Below are 23514 nucleotides of genomic sequence, written 5' to 3'. Positions count from 1 at the left end.
ATGTTCCAAAGGCCTACCTGGCTCTTGGCAAGGAAGGAACTTTCAATATGAGGCTACATTTCACAGGCCATGGGGGGGGTTCTGAGGAAACCTGGGGATTTATATCACCTGTTATTTATTTAAAAGCCAAGGCTCTGTGTGCCGAAGACAAGTTTTGCTAATTTCAGTAATTAACTGAGTCAGCTGGGAAGCACCAGGCTGGTGTTTTGCAGCGCCCCAGAGGGATGGAGGAATGCAGGAAGATGCAGCTGTCAGAAGCTTCAAGCAGGTAGGTGACTCGGAGTGGGAGATGACTCCTTGGTCACCCGTGGAAATGCCATCACATCATCCACAGCACACACACACCTCCGGGAAGATGCACTGCTGCCAGCTTGGGCCATCGTAAAACACAACAAGGCCAAGAACAGCAATAATTGCAGTATGTGTCCCCTAAAGTCAAAGCATTCTGGTTTTGGAGCACGTCTTGGGCTGGCTGGAGATGGGCACGGGGCTGTCGCAGCCTCACCACTGTGGGAATGATTATTCTGGCCTGCCCACCCATCGACTCAGGCACATTCTCCACTCTTCCACTGCTTGCTGGGGTTTCCTAAGCGTCTGCTTCTAAACATAACAGCAAAACTTTGCATTTTTTCTTTAATCTATCTCCCAAGTGTTACCTATGGATGATGTGCTCAGGTGTGACAGCACACAGCGGGGTGCACCCATTTCACTGCCCAGCTACAAAGTGGGGTTGTAGGAGCAAGTTCTTAAAGCAGGGCATTTGTTGATTTACAAGGTGCAGAAACGCAGAGTATTTGTGTGGACACGAGGTTTCCCCGCTGTCCGGGACTGTTCATTTACAGCTAAACCCCTTCAGCTCCTGCCCTTCAGTGGGGCAAGAAGGGGCTTCACACAGGCAGGTAACCTCCAGACAAAGCTGGAGGGGAGACAGCAGCACCACATCCTTTTTCCATATTTAATAGTCCCAGCCAGCGCGGCTGTCAGCGGGAGAGGCTGAGACCGACCCAGCACCGCGCTGCCTCCCTCTCTCCCATGGCAGCACCGGAGGGACACCGAGAGACAAGGTAAGGTTTCCCCTCAGAGGGGGGTCACCAAGGGCACGTGGATTCCCCACAGCGCTGGGCTGGCGAGCAGTGACCACAGGAGGTGGCAAAGCGAGGGACGGGACCCCCGCGGCACTTCCAGGGCCGCCGCCCGGGGACCCGTCACGGAGGGGCGTGAAGTGATGAGGGGTGAGGGCCCCGCCCCCAGGCCCGCCCCCGCTCCCTGTTTACCCACAGGCTGTGCACGTGGTGGCCGCGCCGCGCCATTGGACCGCGCGCCGGGGCCCTGCCGCCGTCCCGCCAATCGCCGCGCTGTCCACGCGCGCTCGCCCGCGCGCGATTGGTCCCGCCGCGGCGATCACGCAGCGTGACGCACTCCGGGCGTGCGCCCGCCGCGTACCAATGAGGCGGGGGCGCAGGGGCGGCCCGCGGCGAATGGCGGCGCGCGGGGCCGCGGGGCGGCCAATGGGCAGCGCGCGGGGGCGGGGCGCGGCGCCGCGGGCGCTGGCGGAGACGGGCGGGTTTAAAGCGCTCGGCGAGGGCGGGCGCGGTTCCCCCGCGGCCGGGGAGCGATGGCGGCGGCCGGGCCGGGCCCCGGGGCCGGCGGCGCGGTGAAGACGCTGGCCCTGGTGCTGGAGGACGAGGCCCGGCGCGGCGGAGGCGGCGGCGGATACTGCAGCGGGGACACGGTGTCCGGGCAGGTGCTGCTGGGGCTGGCGGGGCCGCTGCCGCTCCGCGGGCTGCGCCTGGAGGCCGCGGGCCGGGCGCGCGTCGCTTGGAGCGAGAGCCCCGGCGCGGTGCCCGGGGCGGGCACGTGGGGGGTGGCGGTGCGGGCCCCGGGGCCGGGGCCCCGGCGGGAGGCGGAGGTGCGGTACCTGGACATCCGGCAGAGCCTCCTGCGGGACCCGCCCGAAGGTGAGGGGGGCCGGGGGGGGTGGGCGCGGGCCCGGCCGCTCCGCAGCTGCGGCGGGGGTGGCACCGGGGAGTGGCGCTGCGGGAGTGGGGAAGGGCCGCGGGAAGGCGCCCACGGAGGGGGGAACGCTCCGGGTGGGGACGGGCACCGGAGAAACGGACCCCGGGTGCCGGGGCAGGGCAGTGCTGCCAGCATTCAGCCGTACGGCCGGGGAATCCGCCGCCGCCTCACCCGCCGGTTCCTTGTGGAAAAACGCGGAGCGAGACAGGAACAAAATCCGCGGCGCGGTTCCCTGCGCTGCGGGGGTTTCGGGCAGAGCTTCGGCCCTTCTGTAGATTCCATCGGGCCCCTCCGCGCAGGCTGTGCTGGACAAGCAGCTTCTGGGAAGCTGCCGTGGAAGACCCTGGAAGGAGTCAGGCTCATCCAGTGGCTTAAGGAGGCAGAGAAAGCTCGCTGTTGCGGAGCTCTGTCACACAGACACTGCAGCACTATGGCAGCGTTGAAAAAAATCAAAGAGAGAACAGCACCATTTAGTTCTGTGAGGGTGAAACGCAGTTCAGGCTGATCTGTAGGGAAAGTAAATTTAGGCCTTGCAAATTGTGTAACAGTAGGCCCCGTATGAATAAATTTGGAGCGCGTATATTTATAGTATTTCTAAACGCTGACCTTAAATTGCAGGTTTTTCAGCACAGAAGTTAGTTTAATTGTTAATTGGAAAAGTAGATTAATTGCTGTCCTTAAAACTTAATTTATGCTTTGCAGAAGCCATTTTGGATTAGAAATTGGCCAGAGTCCTGAACTGAATCTCAAGGTCTCCCATGTTTCCTTGATTTTTGTTTTTCATTGAAATCACATCAGAGCATAAATAAAGTGTGGGCTGCAGTCCAGAACCTACTGGGATCAATAAAAACTGCTTGCATCTGGGTGTTTTTATACATAAATAATTTGTAAAAGTGTCTGCTTTGTTCTATTTCTGGAATAACTAAAATATACTATTCATTCTTGTCCTACAGGTGAGGAAAACTTAATTCTTCTAGATGGAAGACACGAATTTCCGTTCAGCTTTCAGCTTCCTCAAGAGTAAGTTCAATAATCCAACCTGAAGGGATTGTGCTGGATGCTGCTTGTAGTAGAACATTAACTTAATGTAATTTGACTTGTGTGTTTTTTTAGTATCAGCTTTATATACTTGTCTTAATCAAGGGCCACAGAGACAGGCCTTGTTTGCTTCTGCAAGGCCCTAAATGTACAAGCTGTAAATTGGGAAATGTTTCTGTAAGCAGGAAGTGTTAATGTTTGGAGCTGAATTATTAATTGAGCGTAATGGTTTTATGACTGCTTGTTTCAGACCTCTGGTGACCTCTTTTACTGGGAAGTATGGCAGTATCCAGTACTACGTGAAAGCAGTTTTGGAGAGGCCTGCTGTACCTGACCAGAGTGTGCAGACAGAGCTGCAGGTCATCAGCCATATCGATGTCAGCTCACCAGCTCTCTTGGTAAGAGGGTCCCCCACTCCTCCTCCCCCCGTAAAACCAGCTGCAAAGAAACCATTTCCAGGCAGCATTCACATCCAGCCATAATGCTTCCCATGTTATTCCAGAGCGTCATTTTCTGACTTCTGAAAGCATATAAGCTCCCTAAGCTTTTCTCTATAAATAGATGATCTTAGGTTGTGTGAATAGCAAACACAGTGGCTTTTTTAATACCATTGATTACATCCCTGCTGGCAGAGATGCTCCTGCCAAAAAGTTAGGCAGGATTCAGATGCATAAATAAGGCTTAATAATAGTAATGCACAAGTGCAGAGTAGTTACTCTTACCAGAGCAACTACATTCACAGGGCTGCAGTGTCCTAAACTCTACAATAATAGTAGGTTGAGGAACAGTAATTAGAGAAGAGTGTTAATCATGCCCAGCCTGTCATTTAGGCTCTGGCCATTATGTTACGTATCCCTGCATTTTGCATGTCATTTTCTAACATGAAGTGTGTGCATGCAGCTGCTCCAGAGATCCTTTCAGTTATTTCCCTGTGACAGATTTGGCCACATTAAAGTATTGAGTTTTTAATAATCACTGGAAATACTGTAGAGTAATAAGAAAGATCAGGCATTAAGTAATGAGTAAATAGGCAAGATGGAAGCTAATGAGCTGGATTCTTTTATCTCAACCCATATTATGAAAATAATATAAAATTATACCTTGCACTTTCATGATAGCAACTGGATCTAAATGGTTATTCATTTAAATATGAATGAGTAATTTCTATTTTATTTTAAATGGTAGGATAATTTTAACATCATGACGTGAACGTAGAAAAGAGATGTTTTGAGCAGGCTTTTTCCCCCCCCTCATTACATGCTTACATTTTAATCCATTCTGGAGAGAACTTAGGGTATTTTGGCAGTGACATCTCTAAGCAGAATAATCTTTATATTCAGTAGTTAGGAGTTTGAAGGCATCGTAGCCACATTCTGTAAGGACAGAGCAGACCATAGGTTATTTCACAGAAGAGGTGGGTAGGACACATCAGGAAGGCAGTGCCAGTCTTAATGGATTCCAAGGCTGCCACCAAAACTGCAAAACAACAGAGTTTTTTCATTACAATAACGAAAATACAAAACCAATTTGCATTATTGTATTGACTGGGTGCCACTGCCCAGTAAATCATTTTGAATAACTTTGATTCTGGCTTGGACCCTTGACTTGTGTGCTTGTGAGTTTATTCTAATGAAAACATTACAGGCAGTGTAAATGTCATCCAGTGCGACAGTCCTTGAATAATTAAGATGGTTTTTGTCACACCTCTGCATTTTTGGGGGAGCCTTGCAAGTAATGAAGGTGCATCCCCTTAGCCCAGTTTCTATATACATTTATCCTTTCTTAAAGATACAAAGGTAAAAAAAAATTATTTGCTTAACTGTTAGTTGTTTACAAATAAAATTAATTCTGCATTCTTCTGCAGTGAGAAACATGGGGATAAACAGCACAGTATTCCATGAGACCTTTAAAAAGTTCAATTTGCAGATAAAGCACATGCTAAGACACACTAGTCTGTGTTACTTAGTACAGTATAAATACAGACTGGGATTTCAAAAGAGAAATGTTCAGATCGCCAAACCTTGGTTCCACTTCACATGGTGGCAGAAGTACAATTGCACTGAGCAGTTCAGAGATTCAGTTGACCTGGATTTTAGAGCTGGGTTGCCATGACTGATATGCATAACACTAAACTGCAAGTGATTGAGAGCTTTATGCCATAAAATGAAAAATACTCTATATTTTATAGACACCTGTTCTAAGAAGTCAGGAGAAGATGGTTGGCTGTTGGTTTTTCACCTCTGGGCCAGTGTCTCTCAGTGCCAAAATTGAGAGGAAGGGATACTGTAATGGTAAGAGTAGTTATCTTAAAAATGTAAATACTAAGCATCTAATAGGTTGGGGTTTTTTTTTTAAATCTCAATGAAACCAACACTTTACAGTTCAAAGAATAGTTCTGTTTAATAGAAGTAAATTAAGATCATATGAATTTTAAAAAAAAAAAAAATCTTTTTCTCTGGGAATAGAAGTTGAATGGAAGTCCTATTAATAATCCTACAGAAAATCCATGTGCATTTGAGTGTAAAGAACAACAAAATGTTTTTATCTGGTATAAAATACTTAACTGGGATGTAATTAGGTTTTTACATCCTATTTGTGTAGGTTTACACTTGGGTAAAAATGAGCTTTAGCAGATTCTTCATCTTGATCATGTTAGATACATTGCGAAAGTAAAATAAGACATCCTGAAATTCATTTAATACTATATAAAAGGAAGATCGGGGCATAATTTGCAAATAAAGCTTTTATAGCTTGTTCATAACTATGCTTAATGTTTCAAAATGAATCATTGTTTATGTGTAAAACATAGTAGGTGGCTATAATTCTGCCTGGATACCACTCTGAAAAAAATAAACTGGCTTGAGGAAACTTAGCAAGTATTGTTCTCATAACACTGCAGATGATGTACGTGCTGTGTAACATGCTTTGATACTCCCAGAGGAAAGTTGGTAAATACAAATTATTCATTGGACTTTTTCTGTCTCTAAGGGGAAGCCATCCCAATCTATGCAGAAATTGAGAACTGCTCTTCTCGTTTGATTGTTCCAAAAGCTGCCATTTTCCAAACACAAACTTACCTGGCCAGTGGGAAGACAAAAACCTTCCGTCAGATGGTTGCCAATGTCCGAGGAAACCACATTGCCTCTGGGAGTACAGATACCTGGAATGGGAAAACTCTGAAAATCCCACCTGTATCCCCATCTATACTTGACTGCTGCATTATTAGAGTAGAATATTCATTAGCTGTAAGTATTGGGTTTTCAAATGTACAAACTTTAGATGCTGCATTCAATTGGGAGCAGAAGAATTTACTGAGTACCTGTTAGGTTTTTAACTTGGGAACTACAATAAATACAAATCTAGGGAAAGGTGTCCCAGCCCATGGTGGGGGGTTAGAACTAGATGATCTTTAAGGTCCCTTCTAACCCAAACCATTCTATGACTCTGAAAAATAAATATCATAAACTATATACATGAGAGACTGAAGGCTGTGAAGAGATTCTGAGATGAAAATATGGGAATAATGTGGAAAAGGGAAAAATGAGGAAGAAGCAGCTTAGTTTCAGACATGTAGGGATTATTTTGGGGAAGCATTTCAAGCTGAATGGGATCCTCAAGTGATTCCTTCCAGAAATGGGAAGATAAGACTGAAAGTCAAGTGCATAATTAAGTTTGTCATGATGGTTTTTATTTTTTAATGCCACTTGAGACAAGTTACAGAAAGAAGGAAGCTGCTGAAAAACAAGGAAAGCTGCCAGGGTATTAGCTAAGCATAACTGGGATGACAAAGCTCTTAATTTTTAAATTTGCAGTTGTAGGGAGTAAGGCAGCTTTTAAGAGCAGCATTCAATGGGGTCTCACAATGTTTTTTTCTTCTGTTTGGGGGTTGTCACATAGGTGTATATCCATATTCCTGGTGCTAAGAAATTGATGATTGAAATGCCTCTGGTGATTGGCACTATTCCATGTATTGGATTTTCAAGCAGAAACTCCAGCATTACCAGCCAGTTTAGTATGGATATGAGTTGGCTGGCATTGACCATGCCTGAACACCCTGAAGGTAATAAATACATATTGAACTCTCTAATCCAGCACAGCACTGTCTGCAGCAGATGGGTACAGTGCCAGTTGAAGGGCACTGCCAGGGATGTAGGCCATGGAAGTATGACTCAAGGAGTTTTAAATTGAGATCCAAAACAACTGGTTAGGTTACCCCAACTCCAGCCTTCCTCAAGTCTCTCTGTACCCCCTCTGACTGAAACAACTAACTCCTGATGGTGGGAAAATTCTACTCATCACTGAATATATCTTGATACAACACACATTTGCAGCTGGAGTTGTCCTAAAAGCACAGCACTCTCTATTCCTGCTGACTCACCCGAGTTTACTGAAAACGTAATTTTAGTTCAAATATTTAAGAGTTCAGTGCACTTGGAACAGTTTGTGGTCCTGGATATACTGTAATGCAGATATTCTTGCTATGAGTGAATAGTTTGAAATATGACAGAAACATCTCTTGTGTTTCAGCACCACCAAATTATGCTGATATAGTGTCTGAGGAAGAGTTTTCTAGACATGTTCCTGCTTATCCACCACCCATTGACTGTGAGGAACAGTTGTGTTGTCCTGTCTTTGCTTACATACAAGAGTTCCGGTTTCAGCCTCCACCTCTTTATTCAGAGGTAAGAAAATAAATAGCAGGTGGTGTTTTTATTGTCAGATGGCAAAAAAAAACCCGCAAACTCATACCTAAATGCAGGAATTGCAGGTAGTAATTGTTGTCTTTCTTCTCTCCTTAGATTGATCCACATCCAACTGATGTAGAAGAAGTTCAGCCCGTTTCATTCATGCTCTGAAGAGGATTTATAATGAGCATCATTGTGATGAATGTCTTAATCTTTTCTGCTGCTTAAGCTGGTAGTGCAGCTAAAAAGGAAACAGTTTTATTTTTCAAAGCTTCAGTCTGTGTATGAGAAAGGCAAAGGAAAATGGAGAGGGAGGTATGAGCATGTTTGGTGACAAAGAGAAACCTGCTGGATTAGTCTGCACAGAGGATAACAGGGAAGCAGCTAAGCTTGGGATACTTGAGAAATACCTGAAAATACTGAAACAAAAATGCGTCAATGAAATACTGAATGCTCTCCAAAAAAGTGGATACACTACACAAAGTACAAGGAGGAGATGTGTGGATCTTGTGAAGAGAAAAGAATCTATATTTTGTTTGCAATGCTCTGGAAGAATGTACATAGTGATGTGGAGAACTCCTGTTGTGGAACTTACGTAGGAGAACAGAATGTGGGGTAAGAAAACATTTCCAAAAGATTCCAGTGTTCAAGGGGCTTCAGCTTTGCACTGTCTGCATCCAAAAAAGGAACACTACTGCAACACAGAGGAAAGTCTAAACTTCATATTTGATGGGAACCTGCCCTTCTCACGCCTGCCACGTGGTACTATTTCCTCATTGATCATGATCCTGAGGACACCTTGGGTGACAGAATGGCTACTGCACAATGTTATGAAGGCAACAGTTTCCTGAATGCAAGACACAAGTGTGAAACAGAACAGTGAACTTTGAGACGAGCTTATGCACTATGCTTTCTTTCAAGGGATTTCTTAAGGGAATTATTCTAACCTCTTCTACTGTGAGTTCTTCTTCTGCATCTTAAGCCTATGGATAGCATGGTAAGGGGAAGCATGGCAAGGGAGAAACCTTTTGCCAGCTGCAGGTATACTTAGCAAAATGGACAATATTTATTTATTCAAAAGCCTTTATAAGCCTACCTCTGTTTTGGATATTTACTTACGGTCAGATTTGAGACCAAAAAAAGTCTTGTTAAAGCTCCAGTATACTTCAAGGTTCTAAAAGGGACCCTAAATGGTTTCTGTGGTTAGTGAATGAGATAAGAGGTGTAGGGAGAGGTGTAAATATACCCAGAATAGACATAGCTTATAACTGAAGTGAAAGCAGACATCAGGGGAACAATGTCCTCTGGTAATGGCACAAAGCTTTTCATTACTCCTGCATTTTTGTCTAAAGATCTATTGTCAGGGGCTGCACTGGTCATTTGCTATCCATACTGTATTTGTTGGTGTGTTCCCTTGTTTGTTTTTGCTGTTTAATTTCGTTTTGGTGCAATATTTTGATGTTTTCTTCCTCAGGTCATTTAGAACAGTGAGTTTGTTGCTGCTAAGAGTGAAGGCACAGCATTTACTTGCCCTTCTGCTTCCTTCACTTAAAAGTAGAATGTTTGCTTCTTGCCAACCATCAATTGGGATCAGTAAACAATCACCAACAGATCACTTACAGGAGCAGAAAACAGCATTGTCAACATGCACGTTTACAGTCCTGTCTTTGAAATACAGGGGATTTTGGACTACTAGATACACTCTATATGTCTTACAGAAGGGTTTGGGGTTAAAACCCGGTGCTTCATGTGGTAAAACAGTGTACTTTCTGATCAGTACAAAAACGGCAAGTGAGTTTCCTTCATTTCATCAATAACTGCAGTTTAAACAAAGTCTAAATGGTTTTTTTATGAAATTTGTCTTCACTTAAGAAGCAGGGATTTTTCTACAGGCATACACGGATATATATTTTTAGTCTTCTTTTAGTATAACTTCCTTACATTGTCTAATTTCTAGCACTTCACCTCAAATCACTTTTGCATCAGTGTGAAAGACAGACTGGTGGAGATTCACATTTCCAAACTGCAGTTGCTCCTTTCATTTACAACACTTAACATTGTCTTCTATAGCAAATGCAGCTTTAACCAAAATTTGAGTGCACGATTTAGAAAGGACATTCTAAAAATTATTTTAAGTCTCAAGGTGTATCTCTCATGCCTTTTTATTTAAGTGAGGGCCTGCCCGTACAATCAGTGCAGGATTTTCAATCACATCATCTGGAAAGGGAACAAGCAGCTTCTCCTTAGACAGATACCATTATTAGTTACTTGAAAAGTAATTTGGTCATGTATTAACTTGCATGGTAATAATTCAAAATATTAGCTTAAAGAACATTAGGTGCTTTTTTGGACTGTAATACCTGATAGGTAATGCGTGCTACCTGGTATAATCATGGTCAAGCAAACAGCAGTATGAAGGGTAAAGATGTGCTTTTTTTTTTTTTTTTTTCCTAAAGTCTTTGAATTGTTTTTTATTCTTTGCAGATAAACTGTGGCCTTAGATTGTTTGCCGCAAAAAAAGACAACTATTATGTGTTTCTTAGGAAGCACACATGGCCCTTCAAAGGAGGGGTGAAAACAAGATTAAGTTCTGCTCTCTGGCACTTGGCTTAGTGCAGAAATTGATCCTTAAAATAATTACTGTTTGCACAATAATAAGTTCAATATGCAGGGGCTTTGTTTTGATAACTGTGAAACAGTTTAAAAGAGACAAAATAAAAAAGCTGTTTAACATACAGGAACATGATTGTATTTTGTACTAATGAATGAGCCCCATGGGTTCTTTGTTAATAAAAGTGTCAAATCTACATTGTGCTGTTCATCTCTGGTTTGGTGCTGTGTCAAGAAATACCTGTATTCTACCCTACAGCTCTCTACCTCTTCTCTGATCTGGGAATTACGCCTTCATCTGTCACTGTTTTAGTTCCCTGAACTATTTGTAACCAGGAACTGGAACAAATTGATCAAACAGGGCCTACTCCTTCCCATAGTTATTATGTAATAGGGGCTCTTGCCCATAAGGAGTGAAGGATGTGAGTTCTAATTGCATTTCTCATCTCATATATTAGAGGATATTTTATTGTTTCCTTTAGAAAAGACTAGAGCAACAGACTAAAGATAAATACACCAGAACAACCTTATAAGCAGAGTGCAGAATAACTAAAGCAGAGGGAAAGAGGTGACAAACCATACCTGCCCCACTGCCCACCTGAGCCAGAGATGATAAATCTCCACCAGGGTCCTGCCTCCCAAGGATCTGAGGAACAGCAGACAACACTTGATTTCTTCTTCCTGTTTCCGCTTCGGAGGGAAGATGGCAAATTTATCCGAGAGAAGTTGAGGTGAAGATGCTGTTCAGCATTGTGGAATCACAGAATAGTTAGGGTTGGGACCTTAAAGCCCATCCCACCCCCTGCCATGGGCAGGGACACTTTTAGGGATGGGGCAGCCACAGCTTCTCTGGATACCCTGTGCCTGGGAGGAATTTCTTCCCTGTACCTTGGTGGCGTGCTCAAGCACCAGAACTAGCAGAGGAGTCATGATTTATAAAAAAGAAAATTCAAAACCTTGAATACTGGTCTTAGATTTTTTTTTTAAAAAAAACTCTCTCACTAAATGATAAATACCTTACCACTAACTTGCCAGTAGCACTTTCACTTCATCCACTGTTAGCTTTTATAGGGGAGTATTTCCATTGACAAGCTGTAATTGTCTATTAAAATACATTTGGTGTTTAAACAGGTAGTAAAAAGCCAGGCAGAGATCGAGCAGATTCTGCAGGCTTGTGTTTGCAGCTCTGACCCTTCTGATGTTTGCATGGAAACGCACAGTTTATGTACAGAGCAAGACAGATCACTTAATCAACTCCTGGGGCATGTTCCAAATTATCAAAATAGCATGTTCCATGACTTCACCACCCAATTTGGACAGCAAAAGAGAACATTAACTCATTTTGTAAAATCTCTGTTATATCTATATAAACATGTTTGGAGAGCACCATTTGCAAGCAATGTTGATTTGGAGATATCAAGTTGTTCTACAACTCCTTACAAAACCCAGACATTTGTGCTCTATCCTCTGGTCAAATTCTGCTGATTTTCAGTGCTCTCCTCAGGGTAGTGGCTTAGCACAGGGACACAAAACCTGGCCTTCAGACTGCTGCCTTTTCTAAAGCTGATTATATAATATGTTAGCATCAATGTGGACAGTACAGGCTGCTGCACAAAGTAAATTCTCCAAAGAGCTAATTAGGTCTAGGATGAACCCAGTACACTTCTAGTATTAACATTTTATATATGGCATAGACAAGGTAACAGTCTTATTCCAAATTAATGTTGTCATTATTTCTAAGCAATTAATAGGAAAGGACAGTGCAGAAAAGCTCTGCTAGAATATCACTGCATTGTTGACATTTTAGGACAAATAGCTAATAATAATTTTAAGTCAAAAAACTGTGAAGGGTGGTTTTATGTGGAATAGAAAATGGCAACTCGGGTGGGACTTCACTGGAGTAGTTGCTCATGCCAGCAACGTGCTGTGGGCCTTCTTAGATAAACCCAGCCAATTTTTGGCAATGGAAAACTGATTATTTCACAGCACCTCAGAACAGCATCAGCCTCCCCATAAATGAGGCACTGGGCACTGACAGAGGTGAGAACCGAAGCATAGGCAAAAGGGAAGGATTTTGACTGCATGATCTTAAACAGGATTGTTGCACACCCAGAAAGATCCCAGGTCTGTATAGTCCAGTCCTATTTGATGTTATGTCTAGACTCGGGTTGTGTTGGTCACAACCTACCAGACCCCCAGCATGAGGAGAAGGTGATTCTTATTGCTGAACTAATTAGACTAATCAATGCACAAAAGAGAGCACAAGTGACAAAAGTTACAATTTAATAATTTAAATAATTTAAGGCCTGAAGTGCTTTCCTCCTATGCCTTAATGTGATGTGACAAATTCAGTAGCCTTAACAAATTAGAAAGATACTAAGAAAGGAAATATTCTGCTGTCCTGAGTGTAAAATGAGAAAGGGAAAAGCATTGACTGACCTGGCAGGTTCTCTTTTCTACAGTGTCCTGGAGGAGGAGTGTCTGAGAGGGTTTAGTGTCCACACAGGCCGATCAAGTTTTGCACACTGTGCCCCAAAAGTGGCATTTTGGTGTGAGCACATCTCTCCCTCACTCAGATCCTGCAGCAGGTTGGCCTCACCCAGTACCTGCCATGCAACGATCAGACCTGCTTAGCACAAGGGAGCAAGATGAGAAAGGCTGGAATTCCAAGGGGCCCTCCCAAGCTGCAGCCAGACCTTCTCCCGTGTCACGGCTGTGCTGTCACCTGCAAGGATGTGAGTGACACAAGGAGCCTCTGTGTGAGCCCGGGAGGCTCACACTTCGGGGGCAAAGAGCTGGAGATGTCTGTTTGCAGGGGTGTGAAATGGAAAGGTCCCCAGGAAGGGCAGCTTTGCAGCCTTTTCCTCATATGATCGCACCTGCCATCGCTGCGAGAGGACTTTACACTCATCCAAACAAATTAACAATTCATTTCCAACCCTGACATGAAGATTAACCCTGCCAATTAATTCCTTAATCTCTTGCTGCTGACAAGGCTCACAGTTGCCATGTGGATGCTTGTCCACTGGGGCCTGGAGCAGGGCCATTCTGTTTAATTAATGCTGCATCCAGGAGACCATGGAGCTGATGCTCAAACATATTCCAGCAATACAAACCAGAGCTGCACCTCCCACACCACCCAGAGAGCCTGTGATGAGGACCTCCACAAGGGCAGGCACCATCTCAGTGCTTCTGGAAGCTTTTGCTGCATAAAGGGGGTACTTTAACCAATCCAGAGACATTTAGCCATGGTTTACTTGTAGAAAAATGCTTCTTGGTCATCTCCACAATAGATGTGATCAGCATTTTGCATGTTGCCAGTAGCAGCAGGAAAAAAAAAAACAACCCAGAGAACTGTGTCAGTCTCCTTCCTCAGCTGAAAAGATGCTGGGTTTGGGCTTGGGGCTGCAGGGAGGAGGGGCAGCCACGCTGAGGCTGCTTCAGAGGGAGAGGTTACATGAGACCTGAACTGACACGAGTTTGGAAATGTGTGAAGTACAGTGAAAAGGAAAAGTGATGCTCAGTCACCTCAGGGAATCTTTGTAAACCAGCTGTAACAAATTGGGTCAATTTTCCTTTGTTTCTATAGGTTTTGCCATATATAATTAAACAGACACTGACCATTAAGGTGCTTTACAAAGTGAACTAATAATAAAATCTATGAATAATATTAAATTAAAGACTAAAACCTCTGGACATATAAACCAGGAAACTGCAGGTGTATAAACTAAGCAAGCAACAAAACCCCCATAATTTGGTGCCTGTTACAACTAGTCCAGTGGGTGGAATGAGTGAAGGGATCCCAGAACTGCAGGGAACACATGGATTGTATAAACACACGTAAATGATGTTTACAGAGAAGTACAAGGAAGGAGGCAGGATGATACACTGAACAGGACACTCTGCTCCACATTGAAGTTGGGTAATTTCTGCCTTGGGGTTTTGTTGTTATTGTTGTTTTTCACGGATTTGGACTCAATGCTCAATCATACACTGAACTCCCAGGAAGAGTCAAGGTCACCCCCTTTGCAATGTCCAACCAGACAGAGGCAAGAAAAGCCTGGATTTTTCCTGCAGACCTCTGCCCACCTGCTCCTGACAGGGCAGAAGAAACATCTGCTGCTGGGGAATTACAAAAGGGGAAAGAACATTCAATGCAAAAATTGCATCTACCTGATTGGAACAAGCTGTGCAGGTATCTGTCACTGGTCACACTGGAGAGGTGTTGCCTTCTTCAGTACATCCTTTTTTAAGGTGTGCAGCACATCCAAGAGCAGTTTGAGGGCTGGCAGAGATCCGTATTTCTGCAGTGGAGGCATTTTTGCCATGTCACTGGAGAGGCAGCTCATCATATCCTCAGGGTTTGTTTCCATGGGACTTGACAGAAAGACAAAAAAGCTCTTGGGCTGTTGCTCATGACATGGCATTTCATGCAGGAATCTTAATGTGTCCTTGATTCTTCACAGCATTCCCTGCACAAAGTCACTTGGTACCAATCCTCACCAGGATTTGGGGCTCTGGGTGTGCGTGGCTCCCACGGGTATGCATGGCAAGGGGTTCATTTGCTGCTCTCTGCAGGATGATTTAGCAATTCCTTGTTTTCTGAAGTTGTCACACTGTCTTCTAGGAGCTCCTGCTATAAATAGCTTTTGGGGGGGAGCCAAGGATGTATTTTTTCCAGGCAGAAGCCCAAACCTAGCAGTGAAACACTTGACTATCAAACATGGCACAGCAGGACAGGGACACAGGCAGAGGGAGGAGATCTGCTGGTTGTGTATTGTGTGAGTTAGTAGGAAAGCCCAAGCAGTGCTAAGAGCACCATCCTTCTCTCCTGCACTCAATTTATTCTTAAAGTCATTCATTGAATGCAGCTTTCTGCAATCCACACCAAACACTCTGAGCACAGCTCAGTCCTGCTCAAGCCATGTGCAGATATTTTGGGCCCGTGCTCAGCTGAGCTGTTCTGCCACCCCCTGATGCATTTGGCACATCACAGTGAATCCTCCCTCAGCCCCACTCCAAGCCCCACCTCATGCCAGTCTGAAGCAGAGAATTTCCATGAGGACTCAGCCTCCCACTTCTGCTCAGATAGCCTTCACTCAGCAATCACTTACATCTCCTGTCATTAAGCCACCTGTTTGATCCCAGACAAACTGTCTTTATGGGGATCTGGCACACACCTGGGATCCAGGCATGTTGGGAAAATGACTTCAAGGCTGTTCAGAGAGGTTCCCATGCCTACAGTAGCTCACAGTTCAAAGGGATCCCCATCTCTGCCTGCAACACTCACTTGCAAACACATGCTGCTGGAAAATTTTCCTGTGGGAAGGGAAAAGCATGACAGAGAATGGCCTGACATGAAGTTAACAACATCAGCCTTGGCATGTTTGAATTCCATGCAAGATGAAAATCCAGGATGGACCAAGCTTGGTTGTTTACCCATCCCCTCTTTCTCTCTCCCACCCACACCCTCCATCCATTTACAGTGGTGCCACTTTTCCCAGGCATAAGCCATCACCCACAGGCCTGAGCAGGCAGCAATTCCTCCCACTCCTTCAACTGCACCCAAACTACTCCCTTCTTCCCAGACAAGGGCACGCCAATCACTGTTATCTTGGCTGCATCACTCCAATCCCTGAGCAAAGACAGGCTATTCTATTGCCAGACCTCAACTGTTCAACCCTTCCCTTCCCCCTCACACCTAAATCCCATGGATCCTAAAATCTCTGCCCAGGGCAGGGGGTGGCAGAGGAAGGCAGGGAACAGGGCTTGCTGTCACTGTCACAGCTCTCCTTGCCAGCTCAGCTCCCGTGAGACAACTGAATGAAACCATCAAGGCTGTGCCCCAGCCTTGTGCCCAGCGGGAAGCAATCCTGCCACGCCTGGCACGTGGTCCTGGCTCTCTGGCTGGGCTGTGGGAGGCATTCTGGGATGCCAGGAGATGCCCCTTCTTGGGTGAGCCACCATTCCAGGAGCAGCAGGGCAGCCCTCCTGTCTGGCACCGGGACACGGCTCGCACACCATGGGACTGCAGCTGTGCCAGCGCTTGTTTGAATAATGACATTTTCAGGCTGACACCTGCAGAGAGGCGTTTGCATTTTGCTCTCCTGCACCTCAGTGTTTTCTTCTAATTGATCTCACAGCCTGAGATTTTTCTAAAATATTCAATAGTTTCATGGCCCTTGCTTCCAGGAGCGTTTTTGTTCCCTTTCAGCAGACTGCAGTGCACAGTGATGTGTCACTTGTTCTCTTGACGATCTCGGGCTTTCCGGGCTCTGGAAATCCAGATGCTGGCGTTCCTGCCCTCACCCTCTTGGCATCCTTTTCCTGCTCTCATCTCTTGGCAATGAAATCAAATCAATTTGCAAGAAAATCTACTGCAGACATTGTTGTCTTCAGCTGAGTGGAAACTCCCAGATGCTTTTGTTGTTGCTGGCTTAGGAACATTTGTGGTTTCTGGCATGTCCTTGACAGGTACAGAACTTGTACAACTGCTGAGTCATGAGCTGTGCAGGGAGTGACACAACACACCCCACAGTCAACTTCCAGAGGTGGCCTTTGGCTGAAAATTCACTGGGAGGAGGGAGAGGTGAGCACCAAAAACATCTGTGGGGATGGTGCGGGCCCCGGGCCAGCAGCAGCCGGGAAGAGGTGGCCCTAACCCGAAAGGGGTGTGTGACTTCCACAGCCTTGTGGAGGATTAGGCAGAGCTCCTGGGCAGGACAGCTCACTTGGAATGCTGCTCCTTCCGTGAGTGATGGCTGTGAAGGGGGTAAATGGTGTCACACCTGCCTGAGAGCCAGCAGCAGAGACAACTCACTCCTACCTACCCAAACATACACATCTGGCATCCCGTCCTCTCACCCCGTGCACCCCAGGTCACTCCTGGCAGATTATTAAGGAATGTAATTACAAACACTATGAAGAAAAAAAGGGTGAAAAACATTTAGTCTCCATCAAGGACACATTTGGAAGGAATTTGTTTTTCTGCATCAATTCTCTGATAGCCAAAGGGCTCACTCTATGGAAAGCATCCAAAATCCACAGCTGGAAGTCTGAGCTGCTTCTCTCTGTCTTTTAAAGCAGAAGGGAAGGAATGGCTCTGGAGAGACCCTGCCACTGCTGGGCAGCACAGAAACACCCTGGGCAGCTCCTATTTGGAGAGGTACATCTGAGATATCATACTGAATGAGGCTGGAAAGGATGGAGGTGCAACACAAAACCACCAGCACCATACAGACCTCGTGGCCACAGTGATCTGTTGGTGAGGGACCACAAGTACATGGTGCAGTTTGCTTTAGGATAAACAGGCAGCCCAGTAAATTCATCCAGGGTTAGTCACACCAATAGCAGCCACTGCCTATTGTAACATTACCAGAATTCATTAGGTGCTTCCCTGCCATCCATATGAGTAATAATAATAACAACGATTAATACTTCAGACATGAACAAGTTAATCCTGCTCTTTTAAAAGCAAAAATATTGCTGCCCTTATTTTAAGGGTGGGAACCTGAGATAAGCAAGGAGGGTGACCTAATCATTGTTATTCTGTGAAGTACACGATCACTGATGGTGTTTTGGCGCCTGGTTCATTTAGGTAATTATTTTTGTGATCCACCCATAAGTAGAACAACAGTGGCAAAGGTTTGGAAATAGAGAACATGCTGCTCTGTAGGATACTGGATACTCATTACCTCTGACTGGAGGCAACAGATACAGGAGTTTTGGGGAAAAAAAACAGGATATGATGGAGGAATGCCCCCTGCTTTGACCTTGGCTCCAGACCTAGTGAGCACCACAATATTCATGCACATCTTCACTCCAAAACTCTTGGTGTCAGGGACAGGCACAGAAAGGGGACAAAGATTTTAACATCTGGAATTCAGCCTTCTGGGTCCAGAACCAGACCTGGTTTCAACTAGGCAGGATTCAGCATGATGTAGAAAGGACAGAGGGTCGCTTGCCTCTGTTCTCACAACCAGCATGTGAAAACATTTCCCACCAGGCAGAGTCACAGCTGTAGTTACAAATCACTCTGTACTTCTAATAAGCTTGCCCTGGAAAACCCTCCTAGTACTACTGACCAATCAATCTTTCCTACATCTTGCTTTTTGTGATGAATTCACTGAGCACACAAACCTGCTACCACTTTTACCCACCTCATAGCTGTTTATTTCAGATAGCAGAAACTTCTGCTTTTAGCTTCAAACACTCAATCCCTTTATAAGAATAAAATATTTAAGCCTTTATACCAAAATCTCCAAACACTCAATAAGCACTACAGTAATCCCCATAATACATCTCCATCAGTCCTACAATCTGTACACATCAGAGCAGTTTTCCTGGGGTACTGAGGAGTCAGTGGATCCCTGAATCCCTGCCTTGCTCTCTAACACCAGAGGTGACAAAGGACAGGTCAGGAGCTGCAGGAGTTTCTGTGTAGTCAAGGAACCATTTCACCCTGTGCCTACATCTGGCACATTTCAGAAACACTGGAAGCTGCCAAACTGGAGAAAAACTCACTGAAGGAGGCACTCAGAAAGCTTGTGACTTAAAAAAGCTTACTCCTGACTCTGTTGGAATGGCCCCCCTCAGCACACTCAGACCTAAGCCAGGGTCCCACCAGAGCAACAGGAAGCAGTTCATGGGGATATTTCTCACACTCATACTTTCATCTTCATGCTAAACTCAGTCCTCCTCAAAAGTGTCCTATTTTCAGCTGGGATAGAGTTAATTTTCTTGTTATTAGCTGGAACAGTGCTGTGTTTTGGATTTAGCATGAGAATAATGTTGGTAACACCCTGATGTTTTCAAGGACTTTCAGTTTCCCACATTCTGCCAGCGAGCAGGTGGACAAGAAATGGGTGAAGCACAGCCAAGAGAACTGACCAAAGGGATATTCTGTACTAGAGAACCTATATAAACTGGGGGGAGTGGGCTGGAGTTGCCTGGGGATCAGTCAGCACGTGGTGATCAACTGTATTGGGTTTTACTCCTCTCTCTCCCTCTCCTTGTCCTTACAATTACTATTATTACAATTAGCATTAATATATTACATTTTCTTTCAATTAATAAATGATTCTTATCTCAACCCACAAGTTTCACTTATCTTTCTGATGCTCCTCCCCACCGGGGAGAGAATGAGCGAGTGGGTGTGTTGTACTTTGCTGCCAGCTGGGGCTAAGCCATGACAAAAGGTGACAACAGAAACCTGTGATGGTGGTGCACGACAGAGAGACACAGTCAACAGTTCCTGGGAAAATCCACCCTGTCCCAGTGTGCACCTTTTCCCACTGACACCTCTGCCTGGGGGCAGGCACGCTGCTGCTCAGTTTATCTAAACTGGTGGCACAGGCAGCAGAACGACTGACTTTGGCACATGCTGCTCCGAGATTTGTGCAATCGTATCCAGCAGTTTCCAAAGCTTTGGGATTTTGCAAAAGAGTCTGCAAAGCAGCAAGAGACCTTTGAGAATTGCAGCCCTTGAAAAATCAACTCAACCACGTCCCCGTTGCTTGCTGGCAAAAAAAACCAACAAAACGTCACCTTGGTCACATGCTGAGCTGTGGCTAAAACAGGCTGTTTTCTTCCTGCCCTGCTAACCACAGTCTGAGAGATGTGAGCAGGATCATGTGCTCTCCTGCAGGTTGGGGCCAGTGGAGAGAGTGAGGGAGGATGGTGGAATTCCAGATTGGGTTTGGACATGCAGCCTTGCAATGCCAAGTCAAGAAATCTCATTGGGTTTGAGCAATGAACACATCTGACAGGGTGCCAGGAGAAAGGGAAACCCAAAGGGATGAGGAGCATATTCAAACTCCGTAAGACTCGTGGAGTCCTTTTCCAGAATCCAACAATCACTGGTGCCAAAGCTCTTCCCACTCTGGCCCTCTCCTCGTTACCCTGCCAGTGATTTGCCCCATTGTGATGTTCCTGAGCCAGAACAGCAAAGGTGGGAGGCTCTAACTCCATCTGACTGCAACATCTTTCCAGGGAGCCCACAAGCCTGGCATAGCCCCAAAGCATTACCAGCCTCACCCAATTCCCAGAAAGGCTTTTCCAATGGAATGGCAGATGCAGCTTCTTTCTACCACACTCAGGTCCCTTAATTCAGGAAAAGACCGCAGCACCTCCCTCCTTTGTCTTTTCTCTCTTTCCAGCCCAGTAGCCATCAGTAAGGGTTTGGACAGCAAGGAGCAGTGTGGTACTTCATAAAGGAGAGTGGAATGACTTTCCATGCCAAAGCCCAGGCCAATGCCCTCCTCGACACTCTGTCCACCTTGTTCAGCCATGACTGATGACTGCCTGAACTGCAGCTTCCACCAGACACATCAAACCAATACTTTAGGGGGATTTCTATTTCCAGTTACACTCTAGAACAGTCCATTATTTGCAGAACTGGGGTGGCAGAGGGGTCAAATGAACCTTTCCAGCATGCAGACAACAAAGGATTCATTTGATTTATGAAGTTATCATTGCATTGCATCACACACCCCGTTCTCAGGCTGCAGAGACCCCTTTTCTCCCCAGCAGCTCTGGTCAACACCAGACCTCTACTCTCAGCCCCTGCCCAGTTTGGGCACAGGGGGAGGCTGATAATCCTCTCTGCTCCACACACACATGACCTGCGTTGGAGACCAGCTGCATCAAGCTGTGGTTTTGCCACCTACGTGATATAAAAGAGCAACCCTGTACAGCAGAGGACTCTGATGGATCAGATTGAAATAGCAAACTAATGCTGATCTATCCAGGCCACTAAGAATCAGAAATCAGATTAGGGAGAAGTCACTTACTGCACTGTCCTCCAAACAGGAATTATTCAGGAGATATAATTGAAATGGAAAGACTATTAGAAATGAAATTAAATGACCAAACAATACTCAAACGCAGGCTGAAGTCTCCATCCACTGAGGCACATTGCTGGGTGAGGGCTGAGAGCAGCAGCCTTTAATTAACCCCAAACATGGCACTGTTGCTCTCTTCAGCTACTGGAGCTGGCCAGGGTGGACACTGGGCTGCATAAGGGTTCAGAAAATATTAATTTTAAATAGTTGGGAACATAATAGTAAGGACCTTGCAATTCTGCACATCAAGATCACATTTCCACATGTTCAACCCACAGCTAACATGACTCTGCTCCAAATCCTACTGGCCAGGAGACTCCTCTCCCATCTCAGAGGGGTGAGGATCATCCATGGCTCTCTGTTGGAACAGAAACTGCCTCCCTGCAGGAGAGCTGCACTTTTTCCTTGTATCAAATGATCAGAGAACCCAGATATGCACTGGCTGCGTCTTGTCCTGCCTCAGCTGCCAGCACTGGGGCACCCAGGAAACTGGGATACCACAAGGGCTGGCTCAGCAACCAGCCAGCCTGGGGCCAGCAGCCTCAGGTTGGAAAGCATCAGAAAAAACAGACATTCATTTTTTGGATTATTTTGGAGTTCAGCTGTTTATATACAGTGCTCACTGTATATAAACAGCTGAACTCCAAAATAATCCAAAAAATGAACAAACCCTCAAAGCTCTCCTCCCTTTACCATCAGCCATGCTTCGTCGTAGTATCCGGGGCATCACAAAGCTGATGACTGGAGGGAATAAAACAGAGCTCTTGATCAAAATCCAATCCTGTTATTTTCCAGCTTGTGGAACAGAGACAAAACAACATTTAAGTGTCTGTCATTTCCCAGTGACCTTTGAGCAGAAATGTCCTGACAGCCCTTGTTTGCGTTTCCATCGCGATGAGCTGTTTCCCAGCTGTGTGCTGCCAGCGTGGGGAGCGCAGGGAGGGCTGAGCCCACGGGGGTCTCACTTCTGCCGCCACCTGAACCCTCAGGAAGTTTAAATATCCTTTAACTGCCGTGTTAATGCTTTCAGAGTCACACAGTCTAGCTGAGAAGACACAGGTGTTTCACAGGCTGCAATTCCACAGCTCTGTGCAAAGCCAAGAGGTCCAGGAGGTCCCTTTTGGTCTCACAGAGTTTACAGCATGAGCCTGGCTGGATTAATCCTCCCAAGTGCCAAAAACACCTTTGGAAAACAAGACACGCTTCCCAAGTCCTGAATATTACCACTGAATATTATCATTATTAAATGCAGTCAGCTGAAAGCACAAGGACCTGACAGAGCAGTGTAAGGGACTGCAAGTCTCCCAGATTTGACAGGGTTTGATACAAAGCCTTTTCCAACTGGCTGAAAATACTGAGATGAGACTTTTTTAAAAAGATGTGAAATATCAAAACAATGCTACTTGGTGCAAAAGCTGTTTGGAATTTAGATACATCTAAATAGCATAATCTTTTGTAGAACACTTCTGAATAGGATAAGATTCATCAGATATAATCCTAAAGAAGTCCTTAATTATGTCTTAAATTCACCTTAGCAATTTTAGTTATTCTGTTAAAGAAATCCCAAAATTCACAAGAATTTCAATGTTAAATAATGTGTTAAAATAAAAATGAGCCTCTGATTGATTGAGCAATTTTAAGAGATTCTCCTGGAAGCAAATTTGAACCCCTGATCCTGCACCACTTGGTACTGGTCTCAAATAGCTCTCCTTAATGATTTCGTTTGTGAGGCTACAGCAACTCAAGACTCCATGGAAAAAAAAACTCTTTAAAATAAAGGGAAGAAGAATTGCACCAAAGCCCAGTGTGAGACTCAGAGATGTAGAAAGCCACAGGTGTTTACATCAGCCTCACATGTCGAGGATGCCCGTTCATTCCCTGTGTGTGGCTGAGCCCAGCCGTGCTCTCAGACACGTGGCCGGTACCTCCAGTGACCACCAGTCCTCGTGGCCAAGCAGCTCCTGCAAGCCTGGGGAAATCAGGGATTTCACACAAGCTCATACAGTGCCCACAGCAGTGACAAAGCAAAATGAGAACCAGGGATGACTCTTGGGACAAAAAGCATTTCCTTCTCACAAGGCCCATCTGTGAGGTCACTTCGAAGAAGAGATTTTCTGGGTGGTATCTTGGGCAGCCCCAGCAAGACAAATATCTCAGTCAATGCAAGTAAAAGCCTGACTTCTGGAAAATCCAATGTTTTTACTCCCTGGGAAGAGCTAGGACATGTAAAACATCCACAGCAGCATGCTGTGAATCCCCTCCTTTCCAAGCCCACTGGCCACTTGGAGATAGAGCCACCTGAGCTCAGACAGCATCCCAGAAAC

General features: G+C 45.4%; 1 protein-coding gene and 1 long non-coding RNA gene across 3 annotated transcripts in view; one reads left to right on the top strand and one right to left on the bottom strand.

Moving 5' to 3' along the window:
- Positions 1–1615: 1615 nt before the first annotated feature.
- Positions 1616–10546, top strand: ARRDC4 (arrestin domain containing 4). Its single transcript, XM_014250989.2, has 8 exons — positions 1616–1958; positions 2970–3036; positions 3305–3452; positions 5243–5345; positions 6043–6299; positions 6952–7114; positions 7582–7736; positions 7854–10546. The coding sequence occupies exons 1-8, from the start codon at positions 1616–1618 to the stop codon at positions 7908–7910; spliced, it is 1293 nt and encodes a 430-aa protein (XP_014106464.2). The 3' UTR covers positions 7911–10546.
- Positions 3469–23514, bottom strand: part of LOC148183012 (uncharacterized) — an 84473-nt gene continuing 64427 nt past the window's right edge. Inside the window, exons 3-6 of one of the 2 annotated variants that reach the window (XR_015773947.1) lie at positions 10948–11039; positions 7804–7980; positions 6132–6214; positions 3469–4530 (exon numbers count right to left, since the gene is read on the bottom strand). This is a non-coding gene — a long non-coding RNA (uncharacterized LOC148183012). The remainder of the gene's footprint in view (positions 4531–6131; positions 6215–7803; positions 7981–10947; positions 11040–23514) is intronic. The other variant, XR_015773946.1, reaches the window with a different exon arrangement.

The sequence above is a fragment of the Pseudopodoces humilis genome, chromosome 16 (assembly GCF_049639895.1).
Source record: "Pseudopodoces humilis isolate 2021_Gansu_Grassland_sample_001 chromosome 16, ASM4963989v1, whole genome shotgun sequence".
In the NCBI taxonomy this organism is placed as follows: Eukaryota; Metazoa; Chordata; class Aves; order Passeriformes; family Paridae; genus Pseudopodoces; species Pseudopodoces humilis.
This window is presented reverse-complemented; position numbering and strand designations above follow the sequence as displayed.